General features: G+C 41.6%; 1 protein-coding gene and 1 long non-coding RNA gene across 3 annotated transcripts; one reads left to right on the top strand and one right to left on the bottom strand.

Moving 5' to 3' along the window:
* The first annotated feature begins 4,619 nt into the window (after positions 1-4,619).
* On the top strand, positions 4,620-22,786 carry LOC104695635 (myosin-1B). The gene is made up of 38 exons (XM_010409558.4): positions 4,620-4,858; positions 4,946-5,089; positions 5,181-5,337; positions 6,258-6,285; positions 6,384-6,498; positions 6,578-6,670; positions 6,769-6,832; positions 6,917-7,015; positions 7,121-7,224; positions 7,311-7,449; positions 8,637-8,755; positions 8,856-9,005; positions 9,624-9,794; positions 10,480-10,789; positions 11,430-11,506; positions 11,803-11,890; positions 11,977-12,094; positions 12,889-13,012; positions 13,092-13,228; positions 13,966-14,221; positions 14,818-15,060; positions 15,166-15,342; positions 15,428-15,573; positions 15,661-15,751; positions 15,840-16,229; positions 16,943-17,069; positions 17,621-17,739; positions 18,065-18,261; positions 18,643-18,826; positions 18,913-19,078; positions 19,250-19,374; positions 19,564-19,872; positions 19,974-20,177; positions 21,040-21,165; positions 21,261-21,431; positions 21,519-21,623; positions 21,891-21,986; positions 22,476-22,786. The coding sequence occupies exons 1-38, from the start codon at positions 4,655-4,657 to the stop codon at positions 22,626-22,628; spliced, it is 5,826 nt and encodes a 1,941-aa protein (XP_010407860.3). The 5' UTR covers positions 4,620-4,654; the 3' UTR covers positions 22,629-22,786.
* On the bottom strand, positions 5,316-14,024 carry LOC104695634. 2 transcript variants are annotated; one of them, XR_005603347.1, is made up of 6 exons: positions 13,938-14,024; positions 12,203-12,256; positions 7,497-7,625; positions 7,291-7,394; positions 6,194-6,406; positions 5,316-5,397 (listed from the first exon to the last, which is right to left on the bottom strand). It is a non-coding gene; the product is annotated as an uncharacterized LOC104695634 (long non-coding RNA). The 2 variants fall into 2 exon arrangements; XR_005603348.1 differs by having other exon boundaries at positions 5,320-5,397; positions 6,184-6,406.
* Positions 22,787-23,264: the final 478 nt, after the last annotated feature.

The following is a 23,264-nucleotide window of genomic DNA, read 5'->3' on the forward strand; positions in this document are numbered from 1 at the left end:
AGTCATCTTCATGCCCAAGTGAATCTGTAGTGAGTGAGCTGAATGTCTGAGCTGCCATTGTAGACAACACTACTAGAGCCAAGCCTATGTTTCAGCTCAGTCTAAGGCAGACAACTACATTGGGACAACTGAGTCATTTTCTAGTTCCTATGAGCTCAAGCTCCCACACTGGTAGGATATCGACTGGGAATACAAAGGCGAATAAAGGAAAGGAAAAATAAAAGTGAAATCAGATCAAGCAGTATGTTACAGGTTGTGGAAGTTTTCAATTTCATGTAATTTTGAAAAATCCCTTGAAAAACTACTTCCTTTTGAGTCTTCAAACCTTTTTGGATTATTCTTTATCTATTTGAAAAAATCTTGCAAATCAAGGTTTTTAGGTGGCTATCAGCTTTATGCCAGTATTATGTATGACTTTGGGAAAACCATAAGTTTTTCTTTCCTTTTTTTCTTTGCAGCCAGTTTTAATCCAGGTCAAAAACTGCATGCACCAGCAAAATAAGACCACATATACAGTCCTTGAAATACCTGAAACTAACCCTGAGTTCTCACACAATATAATTGCATTAAAGACATGAAAGAAATGCTGCTTTATATTCTGATGAGGGTTTAGCTGTTACGGCTTAAGCATAGGCCTCAGTTTTATCTTCAGTGGGAATTTACTCCAAACATGAAATTGATGTCTGTCAATCTCCTTCCCACACCCAGGATTACAGTGCCATCACAGAGATGCAGTCAGCTGAGAGAAGAGGAGGAAGGAATTACCTCACTTTCTTATCCAGACCTCTGAGTAGGAGATGCTAAGAGAGGGAGGAGCACAACTGGTGCTGTAATTTGGAAAGCAGTACACTGTGGGACCAGGTGAAGCTGCTGAGATGTGACACTTCAGATTTCCTTGTTTGTGTTAGGAACTGTAGTTTGGAAAGTGAAGACCAATGCATGAAAAAAACCAAAAAACCAAAAAACCCAAAAGCACAAACAAAAAAAACCCCAACAAACCAACCAACCAAAAACACCACACTGAAAAAAACACCAACCCAAAACCAACCAACCAAAACCCCCAACAAATCCAGGTCTGTTGCATGGGGAGAAAATTGCTTCTCAGTAAAGCAAATGGTTCCACTGCTCTCTTTACCACTCTGATCCTTGTGAATACAGAACGTGTGTCCCCTCCTTAATCTGGGTGGGGAATATCCCAGAGATCAGAACAGTAGATTGCCTTTTTACACAAACTATCATGAGGTTCAGATCCCTCTGAAAATAGTTGCCTATCTTCCAGAGCAGCATAGGGTATGACTGATTCTATTTCAGAGGATGTAAATTTATTAAATCTTTCCTTACACACTTATCCTGTAAAAGTAATGCTGAATGACTACTGTATGTTGAGATGGCACCTATCTCTCCTGACTCCAAAGGGATATATGTCTTAAGTTCAGTACAACTCTTCCACAGCCTTGTTCATATGATCTTTGAAACCCTTCAGCTCCAAAACCAAGAATTTAATTCCTGTGCTTTTCGTCTGGGACTCAATTCAATGACCTCAGGTTCTGAAGCTTTTCTCTTCAGGCTAAACTTGTTCTGCTCTTTTATTGCTCCTTGTGTGCATGGTGACTTGCTGTTATCCCGCTGGAATCACATCCCTATTTACTTCACAGAATCACAGAATCAACTAGCTTGGAAAAGACCTTTGAGATCATCGAGTCCAACCTGATCTAACACCGCCTTGTCAACCAGACCATGGCACTGAATGCCACATCCAGTCTTTTCTTAAACACCTCCAGGGACTCCTCTTCTTTATTCACATATCCTTCCTTATCACTACATTCAGACTCGTTCTTCCCCCCTTCAGTTGCTTTGGCTTTGGTCCGTTCTAGAACTTGATCATTCTTATCATCCCCTGGTTCTCACTTCTGCAACTTCTGTTCATTTTCAGATGCTTCCTCCTGCATTGGGATTTTCTTCCTCTAGCAATAACCCTGCTTCTCAGTAGGACCCCTCCTGCTTTTCCACACTGAGGACTCTGAGTGCTTGCAGCAGGCAGGAGCATTTGCCTTCTCTCCATCCCTACATGTTTCCTATGAGACACACTGGCAGTTACTTTTCACTTTTTCTGTGCGAGTCAGCATCTGATGGATTACAGAACCAGTGTAGCCCCTTTCATCTCCTTTAGCACACCCTCCCACTTCCCCCCCTTCTCATGCTTTCTTGTCAAATTATTTATAGGACATTGATTCACAGACCTGTTATGTCTAATTATATCTATTCACTTCTAATATGAATCGCAATTCTGCTAGGAGTTAAGATTGCCAAAAATGTTTTGACCTAAGAAAGAGGAGGTGGTGGCTACATATGCAGATCAGATCCTATAAAAGTACCCTGGGATCTGTGTGTCTTGTCCTTTCTCAGAAATCTCTAAGGTAAGAGTTTCAGGGCTTGGGACTAGGGAGGTGGGGAATGAAGGGAAACTGGCCCTGCATTCCACAAGTTCCAGTGCATTCCTATGGATGCTCATATTCATTCAATGGGGGTCTGCCAGTGTCAGCTGGGATTTTCAGTCTGCTTTCAAACCAACCATATGTTTTCAGTGTATAAATGTTGTCCGGGGTGCAGCAGTAAGAAGTAAGTTACTAATTCTGTTTTTTTTAATACTGTCTGTCTTCCAATCTGCAACTCTTTGTCTCACAGAAGGTAAGATCTTGATTTATTCACTTTTTAGGGAAAGGTAGAGCTGCTCTAAGGCAGGGCTTCTATGCAGGTATGCTGGAAATCCTGGTATTCATTATGTTTATCTCCATTGTATAAATACAGTACTAGAATTGGGCTGGATTGCCAATATTTTGTCACAAGATTCTTTAAGAATGTGACCTTAAAAGTACTGATCACTGCAGCATTACCCAGGAATCTCCAGCAGAGACCAGTTCCTGGAGAAACTGTCTTAAGGAAAAAAAGCCAAAATGTCAGAAAGTACTTTCCAATGATTTGGGGTGGTTTTTTGCATTTATCTCAAACATCCAGGGTCACTGGCACTGACTGTGAAGCAACAGAAAAAGAAATATATATTTAAATAATGTTAATATGTTCTTTTTTTCACATGGAAGCTTGAGGAATGTGGTTAGAATTTTGTGTATCAAAATATCAAACTGCTAAAAGCAAGCAATCTGAGTTTTCTTACAGGCTTGTTTCTGCCTCTGAAAATATTGCATAATTGTGAGAAAATTATATAAGCAAATATTTGTAATCTGAATAAAGATTTTTGGTGCTTTTGGGAACTGAATAAAGGATGATACCTACTTGGATAACTGGAAAAAGAGAGATGGAACTGCAACTAAATTCAGTTTTAAATATTTACACCCAGGAAAGTAAACTCTTCACATTTACTTTCTACATTAATTTATATTAATTTTGTCAGATATTATCACTAGGATATATCCCTCAAAATTATAAAATGTCAACGAGCAATCATGTAAGGAATGTAACCAGCATGCTTTGAATCAGTGAAGGAGAGTTAGCATAGCATTGATTTCAGGAAACGTCAAACAAAACAATCAAAAGAAAATAGTTTAGTACTTTAAAAAGTTAATCTACTGACACATTACATACATATATTAATGTCTACTAACCTACTATATATATTATACTTTTTAATAGCATCATAAAGATATATTGTGATAACAGCATCCAGTGTCTATAAAATAACACAATATACAATATAGGTGTAATGTACATAACATAAACTAATATACTATAATACATAATAACATAATATATGCTGACATAGTATATACTAATATATATAATATGGCAGTGTTATTCCTCCTAGGAATAGTTAGTATTATTCCTGTTAGGAATCTTGTAAGAAACTGTGAGATAATATAAGCAATGTTAATATTGTATGAAAAACTGGGACCATTTTTCAACCTCATGTGTTTATTTTGTGGAATTGTTCTTATTTGAGTTATAACATATTAATCAAGTGGAAAACCATGTCATTAGAGACAAAACCAGTCAGGAAATTGCACCCATTCATTTGAATTGATAGCACCAATTTAAGTCGTGAAGTCTGTCTTTGCCTAAGAAGGCAAAGAAATTTTTTTGTTGTAAAAAATATTCTTCCTTATATCTAATCTAAACTATTTCAATCGTGAGCCATTCCCCTTTGTTCTGTTGCTCCAGGCTCTTGTCTAAAGTTCCCCTTCGAGTCTCTTGGAACTCCTTTAGGTAATGAAAGGTTGCTAGAAGGTCTCGTTGGAGTCTTCTCTTCTCCAGGCTGAACTACCCCAGCTCTCCCAGCCTATTTCCAGAGCAGAGGGGCTCCATCCCCTGGAGCATCTCCATGGCCTCCTCTGGACTCATTCCAACAGCTCCATGTCCTTCCTGTGCTGGAGCCCCAAATACAAAAAGACAGAAAGCATTCTTCTGTGAATGCAATCGTCCAGTAGGACTAAAGATCTGACCACCAAAAAAAACCCAAAAAAACCCCAAAAAAAAAGCAGAACAGAACTCTGAATTAGAAGGGGAAAAAAAGGCAATCCAGTTGATACCTAAGCAAGAGCTATCTAATGTGCTATAGGAGTGTTTCTTCCATCATGCAGTATTTTAATATCTTCTCCACCCTCACAGGTACTTGCTACATTACGTGTAGTAAGCAGCAGCCATGTCTACAGACGCTGAGATGGCCGTCTTTGGGGAGGCAGCTCCTTACCTCCGAAAGTCAGAGAAGGAGAGAATTGAGGCCCAGAACAAACCTTTTGATGCCAAGACCTCTGTCTTTGTGGTACATGCAAAGGAGTCCTATGTGAAGAGCACAATCCAGAGCAGGGAATCGGGCAAAGTCACTGTCAAGACTGAAGCAGGAGAGGTGGGTAAAATGCAAGATTTACAAAGAGCAGTTCATTCCCACTCTGGCTCTTAGCTGACATGCATGTACCTTCGTGCCTTCTGACAGACCCTGACCGTGAAGGAAGATCAAATCTTCTCCATGAACCCTCCCAAGTACGATAAAATCGAGGACATGGCCATGATGACCCACCTCCACGAACCCGCTGTGCTGTACAACCTCAAAGAGCGTTACGCAGCCTGGATGATCTACGTAAGTGGCAGCAGCAGCTTCCTTTGGGCAGCGGCAGGAGGTGCTGGGCCAGGCTCAGGGGAAGCCAACGTGCTGTGTCCCTTCCTTGCAGACCTACTCGGGTCTCTTCTGCGTCACCGTCAACCCCTACAAGTGGCTGCCGGTGTACAACCCGGAGGTGGTGTTGGCCTACCGAGGCAAGAAGCGCCAGGAGGCCCCTCCACACATCTTCTCCATCTCTGACAATGCCTATCAGTTCATGCTGACTGGTGAGCGGCTCTCATGATAAGCATCATATCAAAACTCTTCTGGTTTGTCTTGATAAAACTCTGTCATCAAAAATGAAATAGGATTATATGTTGCTGCTAGTTTTGATTCCACCTTTTCCATTCCTTTCTTTCTCTGTGCTATTGAGGTCCAAAGTGTTACCCATGATCAGGATTCCTTTGTCATGGGTCTTTACTCTCCCTTTCTCTAAAAGAATGCTCTAAAAGCAGTCTGTGTAGCAGAAAATTAAAACAATTTACTGTACGCAGGAGAAGGAAAAGACCATAGAGTGGAACAGAGAAGCAGCACATGGCTCTTCAAGGGTTTTCAATGGCAAAGCATTATAGAATCACAGAATGTTTTGTGCTGGAAGGGATCTTTGAAAATGTCATGGGCCTTCCCTATGACATTTGGAGGGACATTTTCCAGTAGATTGGGTTGCTCAAAGCTCTGTCCAAGCTGACCTTGAACACTTTTAGTCGTGGCATATTGGCTACATCTTTGGGCAACCTGTGGCTATGGCTCACCGCCATCATCATAAAATCTACGTTTTTGAGCCCAAAACTGTTGCCCCTGACTTGGTAAAAAGTCCTTCTCTGTCTTTCCACCACTCATTAACCATTTGGACATGGAGCATTGACTGTAACTCCTCCTTGCATGCAGCCTTCCAGCTAATTCCTTATCCATCTAGCAGTCCCCCCATCAAATCCATACCTCTCTAAGTTTGGGTCATAAGTGGTGTGAATATGTTTTGAGGTAAGAGTGCAAGTGCAAATTGCTTTGCAAGGAATTGAAGTGGAAAAAAAGACTTAGGAGTAAACAAAGAGGAAATGCAGGTTTTTTCTTACCATAACTTACATTCATTTTCAGTACTTTTGTGTTCTTCATTTACAATGTCTATTTGTTTCTGCCTCGTTCACAGATCGGGAGAACCAGTCCATCCTGATCACGTACGTACAGCCCCTGCGCGGGTCCCTGCGGGGCTGCCCGGTGCCAGGGGACCTCCTGCCTGACCACGCACCCTCTGCTTCTCTCTTGGCTCTGACAGCGGAGAATCCGGTGCCGGGAAGACTGTGAACACAAAGCGTGTCATCCAGTACTTTGCAACAATTGCAGCCAGTGGGGACAAGAAGAAGGAGGAGCAGACATCAGGCAAAATGCAGGTGAGGTCCCAGGGGTAGAAACCTGCGACTATCCAGGTTCCTGATGAGCTAGGTCATGACAAGAAGACTTCTGTTTTAGGGGACACTAGAGGATCAAATCATCAGTGCCAACCCACTGCTGGAGGCCTTTGGAAATGCCAAGACCGTGAGGAACGACAACTCCTCACGCTTTGTAAGTCATTACTTGGGTCAACTGTCAACACCAATTTGAATATCCCTGCTGTCTGGATTAGTAAAAGAGGTCTTGATTTACTTTCCTGCTGCTTTCAGGGTAAATTCATCAGAATCCACTTTGGTGCCACAGGCAAGCTGGCTTCTGCTGATATTGAAACTTGTAAGACACCCTTCTGGCCTGATCCCCCTTCCCTCCAGCCTTCCCCACTTCTTGTGCTTGACTCTGTCCTACCATCCTTGCCAGATCTGCTGGAGAAGTCCAGAGTCACTTTCCAGCTCAAGGCGGAAAGAAGCTACCACATCTTTTATCAGATCATGTCCAACAAGAAGCCGGAGCTAATTGGTAGGAAGGAGCACTAACTCCTCCACACAAAGGTCATGGAACAACACTGAATTCCTTCCCGTGCCAACTGCATTTGACCTGTCTCGATTTTGTCCTTCTTCTCAGAGATGTTACTGATCACCACCAACCCCTATGACTATCAGTACGTGAGTCAAGGTGAGATCACAGTTCCCAGCATTAACGACCAGGAAGAGCTGATGGCCACGGACGTAAGTAGCAGAAGTTTTCTTAGGTGAAGTTTCATTTCTCTGACCTTTAGCAGCTGGGGTACTTACCTTAATGACTCATTTGTTAGAGCGCCATTGACATCCTGGGCTTCACTCCAGATGAGAAAACAGCCATCTACAAGCTGACAGGGGCTGTCATGCACTATGGGAACCTAAAGTTCAAGCAGAAGCAGCGTGAGGAGCAGGCAGAGCCGGATGGCACCGAAGGTACCAGCACAACCCATCCCAGAGCACAGAGGATACCAAACACTCACTAAGTTAAAGGCAGCATGTCAGGGTCAGAATCATTGACTCAGCCTGTGCATTTCCTCAGTGCCAGTAATGCAGAATAGCAGTGGGTGTTAGCCAGAGGACTTCTCTGGAGGAACACAACTCAGCGGAACCTGCGGATTATTTTGAACAATGCAAAAAATTAGATCCAGTGCCTCTTAAAGCATGCCTCTGTTGACTGTCAGAGTAGGAGGCAAGCAGAAGTACAGCAAGCTTTGCTGCTGTCTTGAATGGAAGCTTCTCAGACCTGACACAGAACCAGGAGCAACTCTCAAGTACTAATGAATAATGATATAGTTATAGTGGAGTGGCCTGCATAAAACCACTGTGTGTGTATATATGTATATATAGATGTATATACGTATCTACAAAACTGAAATTTTCTTCTTGTTTCATCTTTCTAGTTATAAATGTGCCTTAAATGCCTAGTTGGAAATAACACATAAAATAAAAACAGTTCAAAATTAGCATCTCTGTATATATCTTATATAATGAGGTTTGGCCGCCTCACATTGAAGAACTCTGTAAATAGTACTGGTGCATGCTATCAGCTTCATTACGAGATGGGACAGGCAGCAAATTGGAAGGTGATGACAGAGTATATGCAGTGCTGTGGTGCTTGTGTTTGTTAACCCAGCTGCAGATAAAATGAGAGCTGGGAAAGACTTAATGTGTTTGATATTTATCCTTAGGGACAATATATGAAAGTTGTACAAGATATCCTATTCATACTTTTGGCATTTTACCTCACTAATCTACCTCTCTCTCTCTCCAATGACAGTAGAGTTTCACTGACTACAATTTTCAGTACAGTGTATTTCACCAACCACTTTCCTATTCTGCTTATTCAGAAATTGTGACTCTTTGATCTACCATTTTCATGGCCCTTGCTCCTTTTGTCTGTCTAGTCTCTTGCATGTTCACTGTAAAGGTATTGCAATAATATTTACCTTTATTAATCATATAGATTAAATCAGAAAAAAATTAGCAAGTCAAGAAAAACTACAATATTTTAAAGAATGTGGTAAGGTATACGTGGCTTCTGCAGAAATAATTCTGAATTACTGCAAGATCGTTTCACTGGAGAGCTAATATCTGATCCTTCTCTATGCTTGTTTCCTTAGTTGCTGACAAGGCTGCCTACCTGATGGGTCTGAACTCAGCAGACCTGCTCAAGGCCCTCTGCTACCCCCGAGTCAAGGTGGGGAATGAATACGTGACCAAGGGTCAGACTGTGCAGCAGGTAAGAGACAAGTGATAATAGAAAAAAAAATGACTTGAATTAAAACTTTTGAACTTCCTCTTTTGCTGCAGATGGTAGATTTCCTTTAACCTTTTCTTAGGTATACAATTCAGTGGGTGCCCTGGCTAAGTCTGTGTTTGAGAAGATGTTCCTGTGGATGGTTGTTCGCATCAACCAGCAGCTGGATACGAAGCAGCCCAGGCAGTACTTCATTGGTGTCCTGGACATTGCTGGCTTTGAGATCTTTGATGTAAGAGGAGGAACTTCATAAATGTTTCCTGGAAGAGGCATTAAGAAATTGGAAAAATCTGGGGGTTGGGGTTTGCTCTATTTCAATTATGGGTTATTTTCATTTATTGCATAATCCTGCCTTTTACTCTAAGAATGGTACCCTTCTGGTTCTCATAACATGTAGTATGCCACAGGGCTGCAGATATTTGTAGATGGTTGTTGTTGCATGCAGAAGTGAAAATTGCATTGAAAACTGATAAATAATATCAGAGAGAGACTTTGAGGAAGTAATATGTGCCTTTTTAAAGTAAGATTTTGTTAATGCTGAAGCCAGATTTCCTCTGAATGCTTGGGAATAGACATGCAGTGTACACAGATTCAAACAAATAAAAAGCTGGACTTGGACTAAGCTCTGCAAATCTTTTCAGAGCTCAGAAATATGTTGAGACACTGCCAGGGCCTAAAAGGGTAGATATATTAGAGGATGGAATATGCCAGTCACCTGTCCAGTTCCAGCACTAGAAGTTCAAGATTCCGATCATGCAGACCCTAATGGGATAAGGATGAAGCCTATTGGAAGATGGAAAGTGTTCCTGGAACTGAAATTCACAAGTAAGTAAATCTTTGCTTTCTGCAGTTCAACAGCCTGGAGCAGCTGTGCATCAACTTCACCAATGAGAAACTGCAACAGTTCTTCAACCACCACATGTTCGTGCTGGAGCAGGAGGAGTACAAGAAGGAGGGAATTGAATGGGAGTTCATTGACTTTGGCATGGACCTGGCTGCCTGCATTGAGCTCATTGAGAAGGTTATTGGCCCCCACATACTTAATAGTTTTTCAGATGTAAAATGTAAAAAGAATCTTCTATGCTCTAATTAGACCACGCTAACCAGAGGCACTCACATTTAATGCAGCACGAACCAGGATTTTTTCTGGATTCCAAGCATTTCATATACATTTGTGTTTGTCTCTTATTTCACTGCCTGAGAGATTTTTTGCCTTATAGATATGATTTATGGAGCCAAAATTTCAGTCTTAGTCACTACACTGAAGTTCATACTCAAAGGTGTGTATTTTTTTAATGCATGCTGTGTAAGTAAATACATGGAGCAACCTCCATTTTAACATTTCTTAAGAAATTTTCTGTCTCATATTAAAGAAAGAGCATATAGGAAGTTTAAACTCTTTCTTATAGTTGAATGCTGCTCCTTTCACTCATTTTGCTTTCCACTTTCATCTAACATGTACAAAATTAATTTCTACATGTTAGATCTTTATTACATCACAACCCTGAATCTTATGGGGGAGCTTGTTTCTGTATAACTGGTGACATATCCACTAACAAAATGTCCTTTCTGGAGAAACATAAGATTACACATACTGAGGACAATTTTTTGGGATTATTTTTATCTTCCATTCCTCTTTCTTACATACATTGCCTCTGTTTCTTCCTTCCTTCCACACTTCCTTCACACGTTGCTGTTTCTCCCAGCCCATGGGCATCTTCTCCATCCTGGAAGAGGAGTGCATGTTCCCCAAGGCAACTGACACCTCTTTCAAGAACAAGCTCTATGACCAGCACCTGGGCAAATCCAGCAACTTCCAGAAGCCCAAGCCTGGCAAAGGCAAGGCTGAGGCCCACTTCTCCCTGGTGCACTATGCTGGCACAGTGGATTACAACATCACTGGCTGGCTGGAGAAGAACAAGGACCCTCTGAATGAAACTGTTGTGGGGCTGTACCAGAAATCATCCTTGAAGACCCTGGCTTTACTCTTTGCCTCTGCTGGTGGAGCAGAAGCAGGTGATTTCTTTGAAATCATTTCTACTAAAATTTACAGAAAAAGAAATTAGAATCTTGTGATAATAATTTGCAATAATATTTACATTTCTAAAATTGAAAACCCGAAACTTCATATCTTTTTGGATCTCAGTCTAATAAAGGATATTACAACTCCCTAGAGACCTTAGTATATCTGTAGGTTTTAGAATAAGACAGCTGTTCTAAAGCACTAAACCAGCATTCTCTAGCTGAGAAAGCAGATTTCTGAAATCTGGGCCATTCCCAAATACTTCAGGGAATACAATCAAATGTATCAACATGCTACTAAATTTATGCTTACTCTTAGATGTAAGGACACATAAACACTGCATTTGGTGTATTCACTAGCTTTTAATTTAGTTCCTCAAATATCTTTCTATGCAAAATGTTACATTTTATTTCCTGACAGCACTTTCTAAATTTCAGCTTGACGTCACTAGATTTCCTACTACTGTCGTCTGAAAAATTCAGGTCTCTTTTCATAACTTTAACCACTGTATGCATTTGCAAACTTTGATAGTATTTTTATTTTTGCTAGATTTTTAAAGATGAACACACAAGGTTTTTCAGATTCTGTGTGCTTTTGTTGTTCGCTTCTTTACAAAAGTGTATTACTTTTTAGAGAGCAGTGGTGGCAGTGGCAAGAAGGGCGCCAAGAAGAAAGGTTCTTCTTTTCAGACTGTTTCAGCTCTCTTCCGGGTACTGTAGAATAATCATTCTAAACTTACCATATTATGAAACAAAAAACAGAAATTCAGTTCCGAAAAGCTTTATATTGATCTAATATATCTTTGTGTTCAGAAAGGATAAAATAATTTGCTTCTAGTAAAGAGGAATTCTTACTGAATCTTGGGAAGTGTTCTTTCAGAACTGCCCAAAAGTTCTGTAAAAAAAATTTACTGACTATGGTTATATTCTAGTGTTTTTATCTCCACCTAGTATTGAGATTGTATAAGTGACACTTTTAAACCCAAGGCTTTGTTCTTGCTCCTAAGGAAAATTTAAACAAGCTGATGGCTAACTTGAGAAGCACTCACCCCCATTTTGTGCGGTGCCTTATTCCTAATGAAACAAAAACACCCGGTAAGTTGTTAAAGTTCAGATGTGTGATATATCTGATCTTCTCTGTGCAGTAAAATGAAATACTATTTGATTCTGTGATTTATTAGGTGCCATGGAGCACGAGCTGGTGCTGCATCAGCTGCGCTGTAACGGCGTGCTGGAAGGGATCAGGATTTGCAGGAAAGGGTTCCCCAGCAGAATCCTCTATGCAGACTTTAAACAGAGGTCAGATCACGTCATCACCCTCCACCATATCCACAAATGCTGAATCATTTGCATTTCCTAGTTGTTTTAAAAACTGTGGGAGTTAGGGGAGAGGTTCACTGTACATACCTTTAGGTATACAAAGTCAATTGTCCAAGTTAGTCATCTGCTTTCTTTCTACAGCTATTGAGAAAAAAAGACATTTTAAAAGAGCTATTACTTATTCCTGTTCTTTATTCATATTCTGGTATGAGGTAAAGTATTTTTTAACCATACAGAAATTGACTACCTTAGGCACCTGGAGAACAAAGCAAGATGACTTTCACCTGTCAGCACAGACATGAATAAAGATACTAAAGGACATTCTAGACTAACTTGTTGGAAAACCAAATACAATGAAAGTATCTTGCTTCTTGTTCTGTATCAGCTGGAAAATACTCAGATAGTATGTACTGCCACTTTTTAGGACTGGGATTTGCTTCCCCTTGCCACATATTTTGTTCTTGTACATAAAGTTCTCATTTAGAAATAAGGCATTTAGATAACATGGCATGTGAAATATGTCAGCAGTTACCCAAGGAAATCAGTACCTATTCCGTGTCAAAAATCTTTGGACTAAGAGAAATGCACAGTTTTCCCTAAAAACATATTTACCCATGAAAGCATGATTTCTATTCAAGGAAGAGTTCAGATTTATTCAACTGTCTTCCACACTTGATCCCCCTCCAGAAAATCTTAACAATGGCATTGGCTAATACAGGTTTGATTGAGCTTCCAGGAATCTGACCTTCTCCATATTCTATTTCCTGCCACAGATACAAGGTGCTTAATGCCAGCGCCATCCCCGAGGGACAGTTCATCGATAGCAAGAAGGCTTCTGAGAAGCTCCTTGGCTCAATCGATGTGGACCACACCCAGTACAAATTTGGACACACCAAGGTACAAACTTCTCCATTCACTGAGTCCCTGGGCTTTGCTCTACCTGACAATGATATGCTGCAACATTCCCTCTCCCAAGGTGTTCTTCAAAGCTGGGCTGCTGGGACTCTTGGAGGAGATGAGGGATGAGAAGCTGGCACAGCTCATCACCCGCACCCAGGCCATGTGCCGGGGTTACCTGATGAGGGTGGAGTTCAAGAAAATGATGGAGAGGAGGTAGATATTTACTTGGCCTGCTGGGCCAATCCTTGTCAAATACTAATAGGGTGAACAAAACTGAAAAGAAGTTGCTTTACAAAAATCTCATTTATTTCTCATTAATTCAGTTTGCCAATATGGATATATCCTGAAAATAGATGGAGCAGTGTAAAATCCCAGTTTAGGGAAACAAATAAATTTTTTTAACACTCTGTACTAATTTTTGCTGAATTCATTAAGTTACATTTTATATATGTATCCAGAAACTTGATATCTAGTTTACACTAATTAATTTAGGTGACTGCTAAAATAAAAAGAAACACATATTTCTATCACAAGAGAAGTGTCCTCTTCCCCTTGATAACTTTCATAAAAGAAATCAAGTCAACTTATGGAAGTGCTCCTTTTCATTGGTCATGAAAGTGAGCCAAACACCTGGACTCCAAAACTATCCATACAGGTTGATACTCTATGTAGTACTGGAAGGTTTTCTGCAGAAATACATATATTATATATAAAATGTGATTTAAATATTATTAAAAATATATATTTAATAATACATGATAAATGTTTTCTACATAGAGATATACAGAACTATATATATACATTTATACTACATATAGATAACATATATATATACACAACTAAAAAGTATTATTGTAGAATTTCATGTTATACATATTAATATATACTGTTGAATAGGTTTTATAGACTTTAAAATACGTACCAAAATATGTTTTGTTATTACTTTTCAGGGAGTCCATCTTCTGCATCCAGTACAATGTCCGTTCATTCATGAATGTCAAACACTGGCCATGGATGAAGCTGTTCTTCAAGATCAAGCCCTTGCTGAAGAGTGCAGAGTCTGAGAAGGAAATGGCCAACATGAAACAAGAGTTTGAGAAAACCAAGGAAGAGCTTGCAAAGTCTGAGGCAAAGCGGAAGGAGCTGGAGGAGAAAATGGTGAAACTTGTGCAGGAGAAAAATGACCTGCAGCTCCAAGTGCAGGCTGTGAGTACTGCTAAAGTTTTTGACTTGTAATATCCTATATAAAATCATCCAAAATGTCTCAGTAAAGACATATTATCCCAAAATAGTGCTAGAAACATGCTTGTGGAACAGTGACCTTATCACAAAATTTTGCCAAAGCTAAACATCTAATTCATGCTCAGAAAATCTCTAGTGAAGAGTTGAACAGGAATTTCTCAGAAGAATGTTTGAGGGCTTAACATTCAGGTTTTAAAACACTATATCCTAAAAAATGTGCCTACCTGGCTCTCTGTAGTAGACCTCTACGCCAAAGATCTATTACTATTTCCAGTCCACAAATATGCAATAGAAGTATAGTTATCAAAAGATACAATGAACAACGACACTATTGTCAAATTAACATTAAAGTTGAATGAAAATTAAAGACTTTAAGAATGTACGGTGATATTTTCCTTCATTTAGGGGATGGAGGCAGTCTAAAACAAATACTCTTATATTATTAGGTTTTACCAACAAAGTAGATTGCAAAGCATCTTTGACAATATTATGTTGTTCCGTGAAAATCAGTAAGAAAAACTAAATAATTGAAAACTGTTTTGTTTAAATGAATCATGTAGGAAGCTGATGGTTTGGCTGATGCTGAGGAAAGGTGTGACCAGCTCATCAAAACCAAAATCCAGCTGGAAGCCAAAATTAAGGAGCTGACAGAGAGAGCGGAAGAAGAAGAAGAGATGAATGCTGAGCTGACAGCCAAGAAGAGGAAACTGGAAGATGAATGTTCAGAGCTGAAGAAAGATATTGATGACCTTGAGCTAACACTAGCCAAGGTGGAGAAGGAAAAACACGCCACCGAAAACAAGGTATGAGGTAGAACCTGTCACTTGCACTCCAGAAAAGAGCCCAGTGCTATTACAGGACTTCTATATCTACTTCCTTTATTTACACTTCCTCCCTTCTTCTCAAAGGTGAAAAACCTGACGGAGGAGATGGCAGCCCTGGATGAGACCATCGCCAAGCTGACAAAAGAGAAGAAAGCCCTCCAAGAGGCCCATCAGCAAACGCTGGATGACCTGCAGGCAGAAGAAGACAAAGTCAATACACTGACCAAGGCCAAGACCAAGCTGGAGCAGCAAGTGGACGATGTAAGCACACAGATGTAGAGCAGGAACAGCACAGGTATGGAGTCCGACCTGGCTGGGAGAGCACTGATGGTCTTGTTGTGTTTAGCTGGAAGGGTCCCTGGAGCAAGAGAAGAAACTGCGCATGGACCTGGAGAGAGCTAAGAGGAAACTGGAAGGAGACCTGAAGCTGGCCCAGGACAGCATCATGGATTTGGAGAATGATAAGCAGCAGCTGGAGGAGAAACTGAAGAAGTAAGTGTGGCTGTGGGACACCTGAGTGCTGGGCTGGAGCACTTGTGTTTTTTCTTTGAGCTCTAACACGGTTCACTTTGCCCAAAGGAAAGACTTTGAAATCAGCCAGATCCAGAGCAAAACTGAGGATGAACAAGCCCTGGGCATGCAACTTCAGAAGAAGATCAAGGAGCTGCAGGCAAGTCTCTGTTCCTTCCCCTCCCTTGCTCAGGCTCAGCTCAGGCAGGAGGAGGGCACGGGTGTGAAGGGTCCCTGCTGTTCTCCAGGCCCGTATTGAGGAGCTGGAGGAGGAGATTGAGGCAGAGCGAACCTCTCGCGCTAAAGCAGAGAAGCATCGGGCTGACCTGTCGAGGGAGCTGGAGGAGATCAGCGAGCGCCTGGAAGAAGCAGGAGGGGCGACAGCAGCTCAGATTGAGATGAACAAGAAGCGCGAGGCAGAATTCCAGAAGATGCGCCGTGACCTGGAAGAGGCCACGCTGCAGCACGAAGCCACGGCTGCCGCCCTGCGCAAGAAGCACGCGGACAGCACCGCTGAGCTGGGGGAGCAGATCGACAACCTGCAACGCGTGAAGCAGAAGCTGGAGAAGGAGAAGAGTGAGCTGAAGATGGAGATTGATGACTTGGCCAGCAACATGGAGTCTGTCTCCAAAGCCAAGGTACACAAATATTTCTGCTCATTAATTCAAACATAACCAAGTAGTTATATTTTAACACAGAAATTTTAGTTAGTCATATTTTAGAATAAATGATTGCACTTTGCAACATGTATGTTTGTTTAAAAAGTTCAGTATTATTTTAGTAATTTTTGTATCCTTTGCATGAGAGCTAAAAAATTTGAGCTGTAACACCTAACCTAAGGAACTCTGGGGAACTTACTGCTTCGTTCAGAATATTACAAAATGAGAGGCACTCACCCTATTGCTTTTTAATTTTTTCTAAAATAGAAATTACTCCTAGAATAGAAATTGACCTTTCCTTTTTATTCCTATTTTTCTTTTCCTTCCTTTAATACTTCAGTGATACAATCTCTAAGAGACAAACAGAATTTAAAATTATTTCTTCATTTTACAGTGTCCCATCATTCTTGTTATCTATTGAAAATATATTAGTGTACATTAATAAATTATAGAATCATGGAATGGTTTGAGTTTGAAGGAACCTTAGCGATCACCTCGTTTCATCCCTCCTGCAATGGGCAGGGAATATACAAATGCTGGAACTGGGGGCACAAACTTCCTAGTAATAGATATCAGTTAACTGAGAAATTTTGGCTTCTGAATCATTCTTTTTTCCTTCATAAGATTTCATATTCTCACAAATTATGTGTTGAGCCACCAATCATTTTTCCTTCTGTTCTTCATGCGAACAGGCAAATCTGGAGAAGATGTGTCGCTCCCTAGAAGATCAGCTCAGTGAGATTAAGACAAAGGAGGAGGAACAGCAGCGCATAATTAACGACCTTAGTACTCAGAGAGCTCGGCTACAAACAGAATCTGGTAAGACATTTGTGTTTTTAAGAGAACACTGTATATTATCTGGGTCCTTTAAAAAAAGGTAAAAAATCGCCTGGGGTCTTGGAGGATTGAACATGAACTAAGTTGAACCTGAGCCAAAAATGTGTTTTTGAGATGAAGACGGCAAACAGGACCCTGAGAGAATCATGAATTGCATTAGGAGAAGCACTGCCAATGGGTTAGCAGAGAGTGATCATTCCCCCTACTCAGCACTCATAAGGCCACGCCTGGATTGCTTGGCCTTGTTAAACCTCCTGAGATTCCCATGGGCTATAATCCCTCTGGATGGCACTGTAGTTCTCATTCTGTAAACTCAAGGCTTAATGCAAACACAGAGTAAGGCTATTTGGATTTTACATGACAGGTCATTTCTAGCCTCGGAGATAAATGTGGGTAGGTATCAGTGATTAGAATCCATGAAAGAAGTAAAATTTTGTTTAACGCAAAATATATTTATGTGGGCATTTATTATCAAGATTAACACTTCTACCTAAGTCATAACAAGGTTTCTTTACTCATCTGAATTCTCCCAGGTGAATATTCACGCCAGGTAGATGAGAAAGATGCTCTAATTTCTCAGCTGTCAAGAGGCAAACAGGCTTTTACCCAACAGATTGAGGAACTCAAAAGGCACTTAGAGGAAGAGATAAAGGTAAGAAGGCTCTACAAATTCTGAGTTGTCCATTGCATTGGATTCCTTCTGTTTAGGAGGAGCTTCAGATACATATGAAATCACAGAATCAACAAGATGAAAGGGAGGAAAAAAACACATAGGTAATACAGTGCAAGCCTTCCCATACCAGTTTTGTTGCCCCTTCCCTGCAGTCTATATATTAATTGTTTTGCAGATTCCCAGACCTTCCATTTTCATTCAGTAGTTTGCCATTACTCAGAGCAAAATCAGTGCCCATCAGCACTTCAGTCAGGACATTTCCAAGGATATTTCCATTCATGGTCACATTGCTATTGTTCTCAAGGCCAAGAACGCCCTGGCCCATGCCCTGCAGTCCGCTCGCCACGACTGTGACTTGCTCCGGGAACAATATGAGGAGGAGCAGGAGGCCAAGGGGGAGCTGCAGCGCGCCCTGTCCAAGGCCAACAGCGAAGTGGCCCAGTGGAGAACCAAATACGAGACGGACGCGATTCAGCGCACGGAGGAGCTCGAGGAGGCCAAGTACGTGGGAAGCAGGATGGCAAATGATGGGAGAAACTGGTCAAGGGAAATTGGAATCTCTGAGAGTGGGTTAACACAAGAGTGAGATGAAGGCAAGGATATACTGTCTTTGTAAATAAAGGGGAAAGAGGAAGGGAAAGACAGAGTGTAGATTGGAAGAGAAAACATAGGCTTTAGGGCTAGAAATGCTAAGACAGGCCTAATACTCTGTAAGTGGTAAGACACAGAAGTGATAGATCTTGCTGTCTGCATGCAGTCATGGACAATAAACACCACTGTGGAAAGCATTTGGATCAAAACCTCCAAAATAACCAACTCATGACAGTACAAAACTCATGCCCTTCCAAGCCCTAACGTGGCACTGTGCTTCTCTCCTCCCAGGAAGAAGCTGGCACAGCGCCTGCAGGATGCAGAGGAACATGTTGAGGCTGTCAATGCCAAATGTGCCTCCCTGGAAAAGACAAAGCAGAGGCTGCAGAATGAAGTGGAGGACCTGATGATTGACGTGGAGAGATCCAATGCTGCCTGCGCTGCTCTGGATAAGAAGCAGAAGAACTTTGACAAGGTCTTTTGGCCTCCAGCACCAGGACTCCTGGCCAGAGCATTCCCCCATGACTGCCACATCCCTACTCACACCGCGTTTCTCTTCAGATCCTGGCAGAATGGAAGCAGAAGTATGAGGAAACGCAGGCTGAGCTGGAGGCCTCGCAGAAGGAGTCGCGCTCTCTGAGCACGGAGCTGTTCAAGATGAAGAATGCCTATGAGGAGTCCTTGGACCACCTGGAAACAATGAAGCGGGAGAACAAGAACCTGCAGCGTAAGTCCCTGGCCCTCTGCTCCTCACTGGGCTTTCTCACTATCAGCCATTACCACCATTGTTCATGGGTCTGTGCCTGCAGGTCTGCAAAGATGCCTGTCACCTTGGTGGGACAGGGCCCTTGCCATTCTGCTCTGTGCCTGACCATGCCAATGATCCTTGTTTCCACAGAGGAGATTTCCGACCTCACGGAGCAGATTGCTGAGGGAGGAAAGGCAATTCATGAGCTGGAGAAAGTCAAGAAGCAGATTGAGCAGGAGAAATCTGAAATCCAGGCAGCTCTGGAAGAGGCTGAGGTACACAGCATTGTTTATTGCTCTCTTAAGTGTCTAGGATCGCTATCTTGTTTACCTCATTCCCAGACAAAAGAGGAGAAGAGGTCTTTGAAAAGTAGAGATATTATCTAAACATAGCACTCTTTTTTACTCAGAGCTTCAGGTTCAACATTTGTCATATGAAAAGTATTCTTATTTTTTCTTGTCCAGGCCTCCCTGGAACATGAGGAGGGGAAGATCCTGCGCCTGCAGCTTGAGCTCAACCAAGTGAAGTCTGAGATTGACAGGAAGATAGCAGAGAAAGATGAGGAGATTGACCAGATGAAGAGAAACCACCTCAGAATTGTGGACTCCATGCAGAGCACGCTGGATGCTGAGATCAGGAGCAGGAATGAAGCCCTGAGGCTGAAGAAGAAGATGGAGGGAGACCTGAATGAAATAGAAATCCAGCTGAGCCATGCCAACCGCCAGGCTGCAGAGGCACAGAAGAACCTGAGAAACAGCCAGGGAGTCCTCAAGGTCTGTTGAACAGAAATTGCCAACAGAGAAATATCTTAGTTGATACTTTCAGTCCACAACAGCTCTAAATATGCTTATGATTTCTTTCAATGGCTCTCCAGGACACTCAGATCCATCTGGATGATGCTCTCAGGACACAGGAGGACCTGAAGGAGCAGGTGGCCATGGTGGAGCGCAGGGCAAACCTGCTGCAGGCTGAAGTTGAGGAGCTGCGGGCAGCCCTGGAGCAGACAGAGCGGTCGAGAAAAGTGGCTGAGCAGGAATTAATGGACGCCAGTGAGCGTGTGCAGCTCCTCCATACCCAGGTGAGGTCATTTGGTGAGAAATGGCACTCTCAGTAACTGGGAGAACACTTTTATGCTTTATTCCAGTCACCATTGGAGGCTCAACTAGGAGGAAGGCAGTCCTTTTTTCTGAAGTATTCATCATGGTACTAAAAGAGATCTTTGCTGAAAAAATGTGGGCACTGGTTGTTTTCCCATGTTGCATACAATGACACCCATGCTTCTGCCTTACTTTTGTCCTCAGACACTTTATTCACACGGACATGCCAGGTTCTCTGAGCAGTCAGGGAATGGAACTCTGAGACCACAGCAACATTCATTCCTTGTCAGCTGAAATACAGCACTGAGGAATCCTCATGTACTTTTTTACTAGCAAGAAAGTGGGGATGAACTCCTGGCTCTGATTTAGCATTTATCAAGCAGAGTTTGACACGAGCTATGTGTCATAAGAGCCATTGAGCAGTCAGGTGCTGAAATCTGTGGAAAGTGTGCAGTTTCAAGTGATGAAACGATTCTGGAAGGGATTCATCCCACCTACATTCAAAATTTTTCCTCTTTTCAGTTGTTGAGAGTGGATTACTCTTCCCTAATGCTGAAGAGGAAGTCATTTCATTGACTTCCCTAACTCTATTTTTGTTGCTTTCTGTGGATGAGAGGTGGTACACATTATATTTCTGAGCACTTTCTCATATTAATAAAATTAATTGTTGGGGGAAAAAAAACCAAAACAAAATGTTTTTTCCGCAGTGATAAGAAATTTTACTAGAAAAATCTCTGGTATTGATTTTTCACATAATTATGTCTTAAATTATTGAAAATCCTGTAATGTTCTTGATTTCAAATAATGAACTTACAAAAACAAACTTCTGACGCTGCTCAACAGAACACCAGCTTGATCAACACCAAGAAGAAGCTGGAAACAGACATTGCCCAGATCCAGGGTGAAATGGAGGATACCATCCAGGAAGCCCGCAATGCTGAGGAGAAGGCCAAGAAGGCCATCACAGATGTGAGTTGGACATTCCTGGCATTGCTGATGGAGAATGTCCTGTCCCCCAAATATCTGCAGCCCCCAAAATGGCTTTGCCCCTTTGCTCTGATCAGGCGGCCATGATGGCAGAAGAGCTGAAGAAGGAGCAGGACACCAGTGCCCACCTGGAGAGGATGAAGAAGAACCTGGACCAGACGGTGAAGGACCTGCAGCACCGTCTGGAAGAGGCCGAGCAGCTGGCACTGAAGGGAGGGAAGAAGCAGATCCAGAAGCTGGAGGCCAGGGTGTGTAGGGCTGGGGTTGTGGGTGAGTGAGGCTGTCCTTGGAGAGACATTGCCAGGGAAGCTGCAGGGATGGGCTTGTCCTTGCAGGTGCGGGAGCTGGAAGGGGAGGTTGATGCTGAGCAGAAGCGCAGCGCTGAAGCCGTGAAGGGTGTGCGCAAGTACGAGCGGAGGGTGAAGGAACTGACCTACCAGGTAAGGCAGGAAGCTTCTTTGTGTTGATACATTCTTATTCCCAGAACCTAAAATAAGGCCCTGAGGGATTTCTCTCTGTCCTGAGTCACACGTAGAAAAAGGAGAATAATGAAAGCACCAGAAGATGACTTTGTTTCTGGTCATGTTAGGAAGATCCAGCTTATCACTTCTGTCTGACTGGTCAGCAATGTCAATTAGAAATGTTACTCTCTATTTCATGCAGAGAAGGGTAAAAGAGATGCTTCTCTATCTTGTCGTTCTCTTTAGTCTGAGGAAGACAGGAAAAATGTTCTCAGGCTGCAGGATCTGGTGGACAAACTGCAAACTAAAGTGAAAGCTTACAAGAGACAAGCTGAGGAGGCTGTGAGTATCACTGTGTTCAGACAGTCTTTATCAAGGTGGAAGTGGAATTCTGTGTTGATGTTTTACCCTGTGTAGCTCTGTTTGAATGCAGCTTAGCATCGTGGTAGTAGGTCTCTGCTTCCTTTTACTTGCTTTATTTAATATTTTCACCTAGCAGAAAAAAAAAAAATTGTAATATATAATTTTAAGGCAGTAAATAACTGAAAGATGATTTAATGGCAATAACTGTAATTATCTATAATTATTCAAAAATTCCATAGTGCACTAGCACTTCATATCCAGAGCTGGATTTTTGGTATGTCTTACTGACCATTTAAATGTTTAGCTTGGATTCCCCCTGGAAATATTAGAGATAATTACATACTAATTCATAATCTTAGGGGTTAATCTTTTTTTTAATTATTCAAAGTGAAAATGCCGCAGCATGTACAGGGCAGTGTTACAGTAGAATTGTTTTAAAACCTATTTTATGTTTCTTCCTATCCCCAGGAGGAGCTGTCCAACGTCAACCTGTCCAAGTTCCGCAAGATCCAGCACGAGCTGGAGGAAGCCGAGGAGCGGGCTGACATTGCAGAGTCACAGGTCAACAAGCTCCGAGCAAAGAGCCGGGAAATGGGCAAGAAGGCAGAAAGTGAAGAGTAAATGCCTCCCGTGCTGTAAAGTGAGAGAATTGCACAAAATGTGACATTCTATCACTTCTATTTTGTAATCACTGCTTTGTCCGTAATTAATCTATAGATGAGTAATGCCTACATAATAAAAATTGTAGAGTTTATGCCATGTAAATAATGAGAAGTTCAGTGTTGCATTTTAATCATTACCCTGAATTCTTCTAGGGTTTACATTTTTCCTTGCTTACTTAAACTTATTTATACAATTAAAAATCTTGCTTCAGGTATTTTCAAAGTGTTTCAGCCACTTTTAAAGTGGTCTAATCAGACATCCTCCTTTGTTCTCAACAGGAAATTTCATCTAATATTTCCTTAGATGAGAAAATCATTATTTCTCTGAAAAATAATGTAATTATCCCTTATAACTGTTGCTTTAGGAATACAATAGATATTATCTCAAATGTTCTGCCCAAAGAATAAGAATTTATTACACCTTCCTTCCTAATCCCGCTTAATCTTTGATTATTATTTTAATTCTTGTGTCTTCTTTGCAAGAAGATCTTAGTTCAAGTTAAAATTCTTCAATCGTTCAAGCCACTTTGGAACATAATTTAGAGGACATTTAAACCTAAAATGAGATCCACTTTCAACTGTTGTTCATGAAAGT

The sequence above is a fragment of the Corvus cornix genome, chromosome 18, assembly GCF_000738735.6.
Source record: "Corvus cornix cornix isolate S_Up_H32 chromosome 18, ASM73873v5, whole genome shotgun sequence".
Lineage (NCBI taxonomy): Eukaryota > Metazoa > Chordata > Aves > Passeriformes > Corvidae > Corvus > Corvus cornix.

Coding starts and splice junctions, on each gene's coding strand:
- LOC104695635 (XM_010409558.4), top strand. CDS start 4,655: ATGTCTACAGACGCTGAGATGGCCGTCTTTGGGGAGGCAGCTCCTTAC. Junction 11,507..11,802: donor CTGTTTCAGCTCTCTTCCGG/GTACTGTAGAAT, acceptor CTTGCTCCTAAG/GAAAATTTAAACAAGCTGAT. Junction 13,013..13,091: donor ACAAATTTGGACACACCAAG/GTACAAACTTCT, acceptor CCCTCTCCCAAG/GTGTTCTTCAAAGCTGGGCT.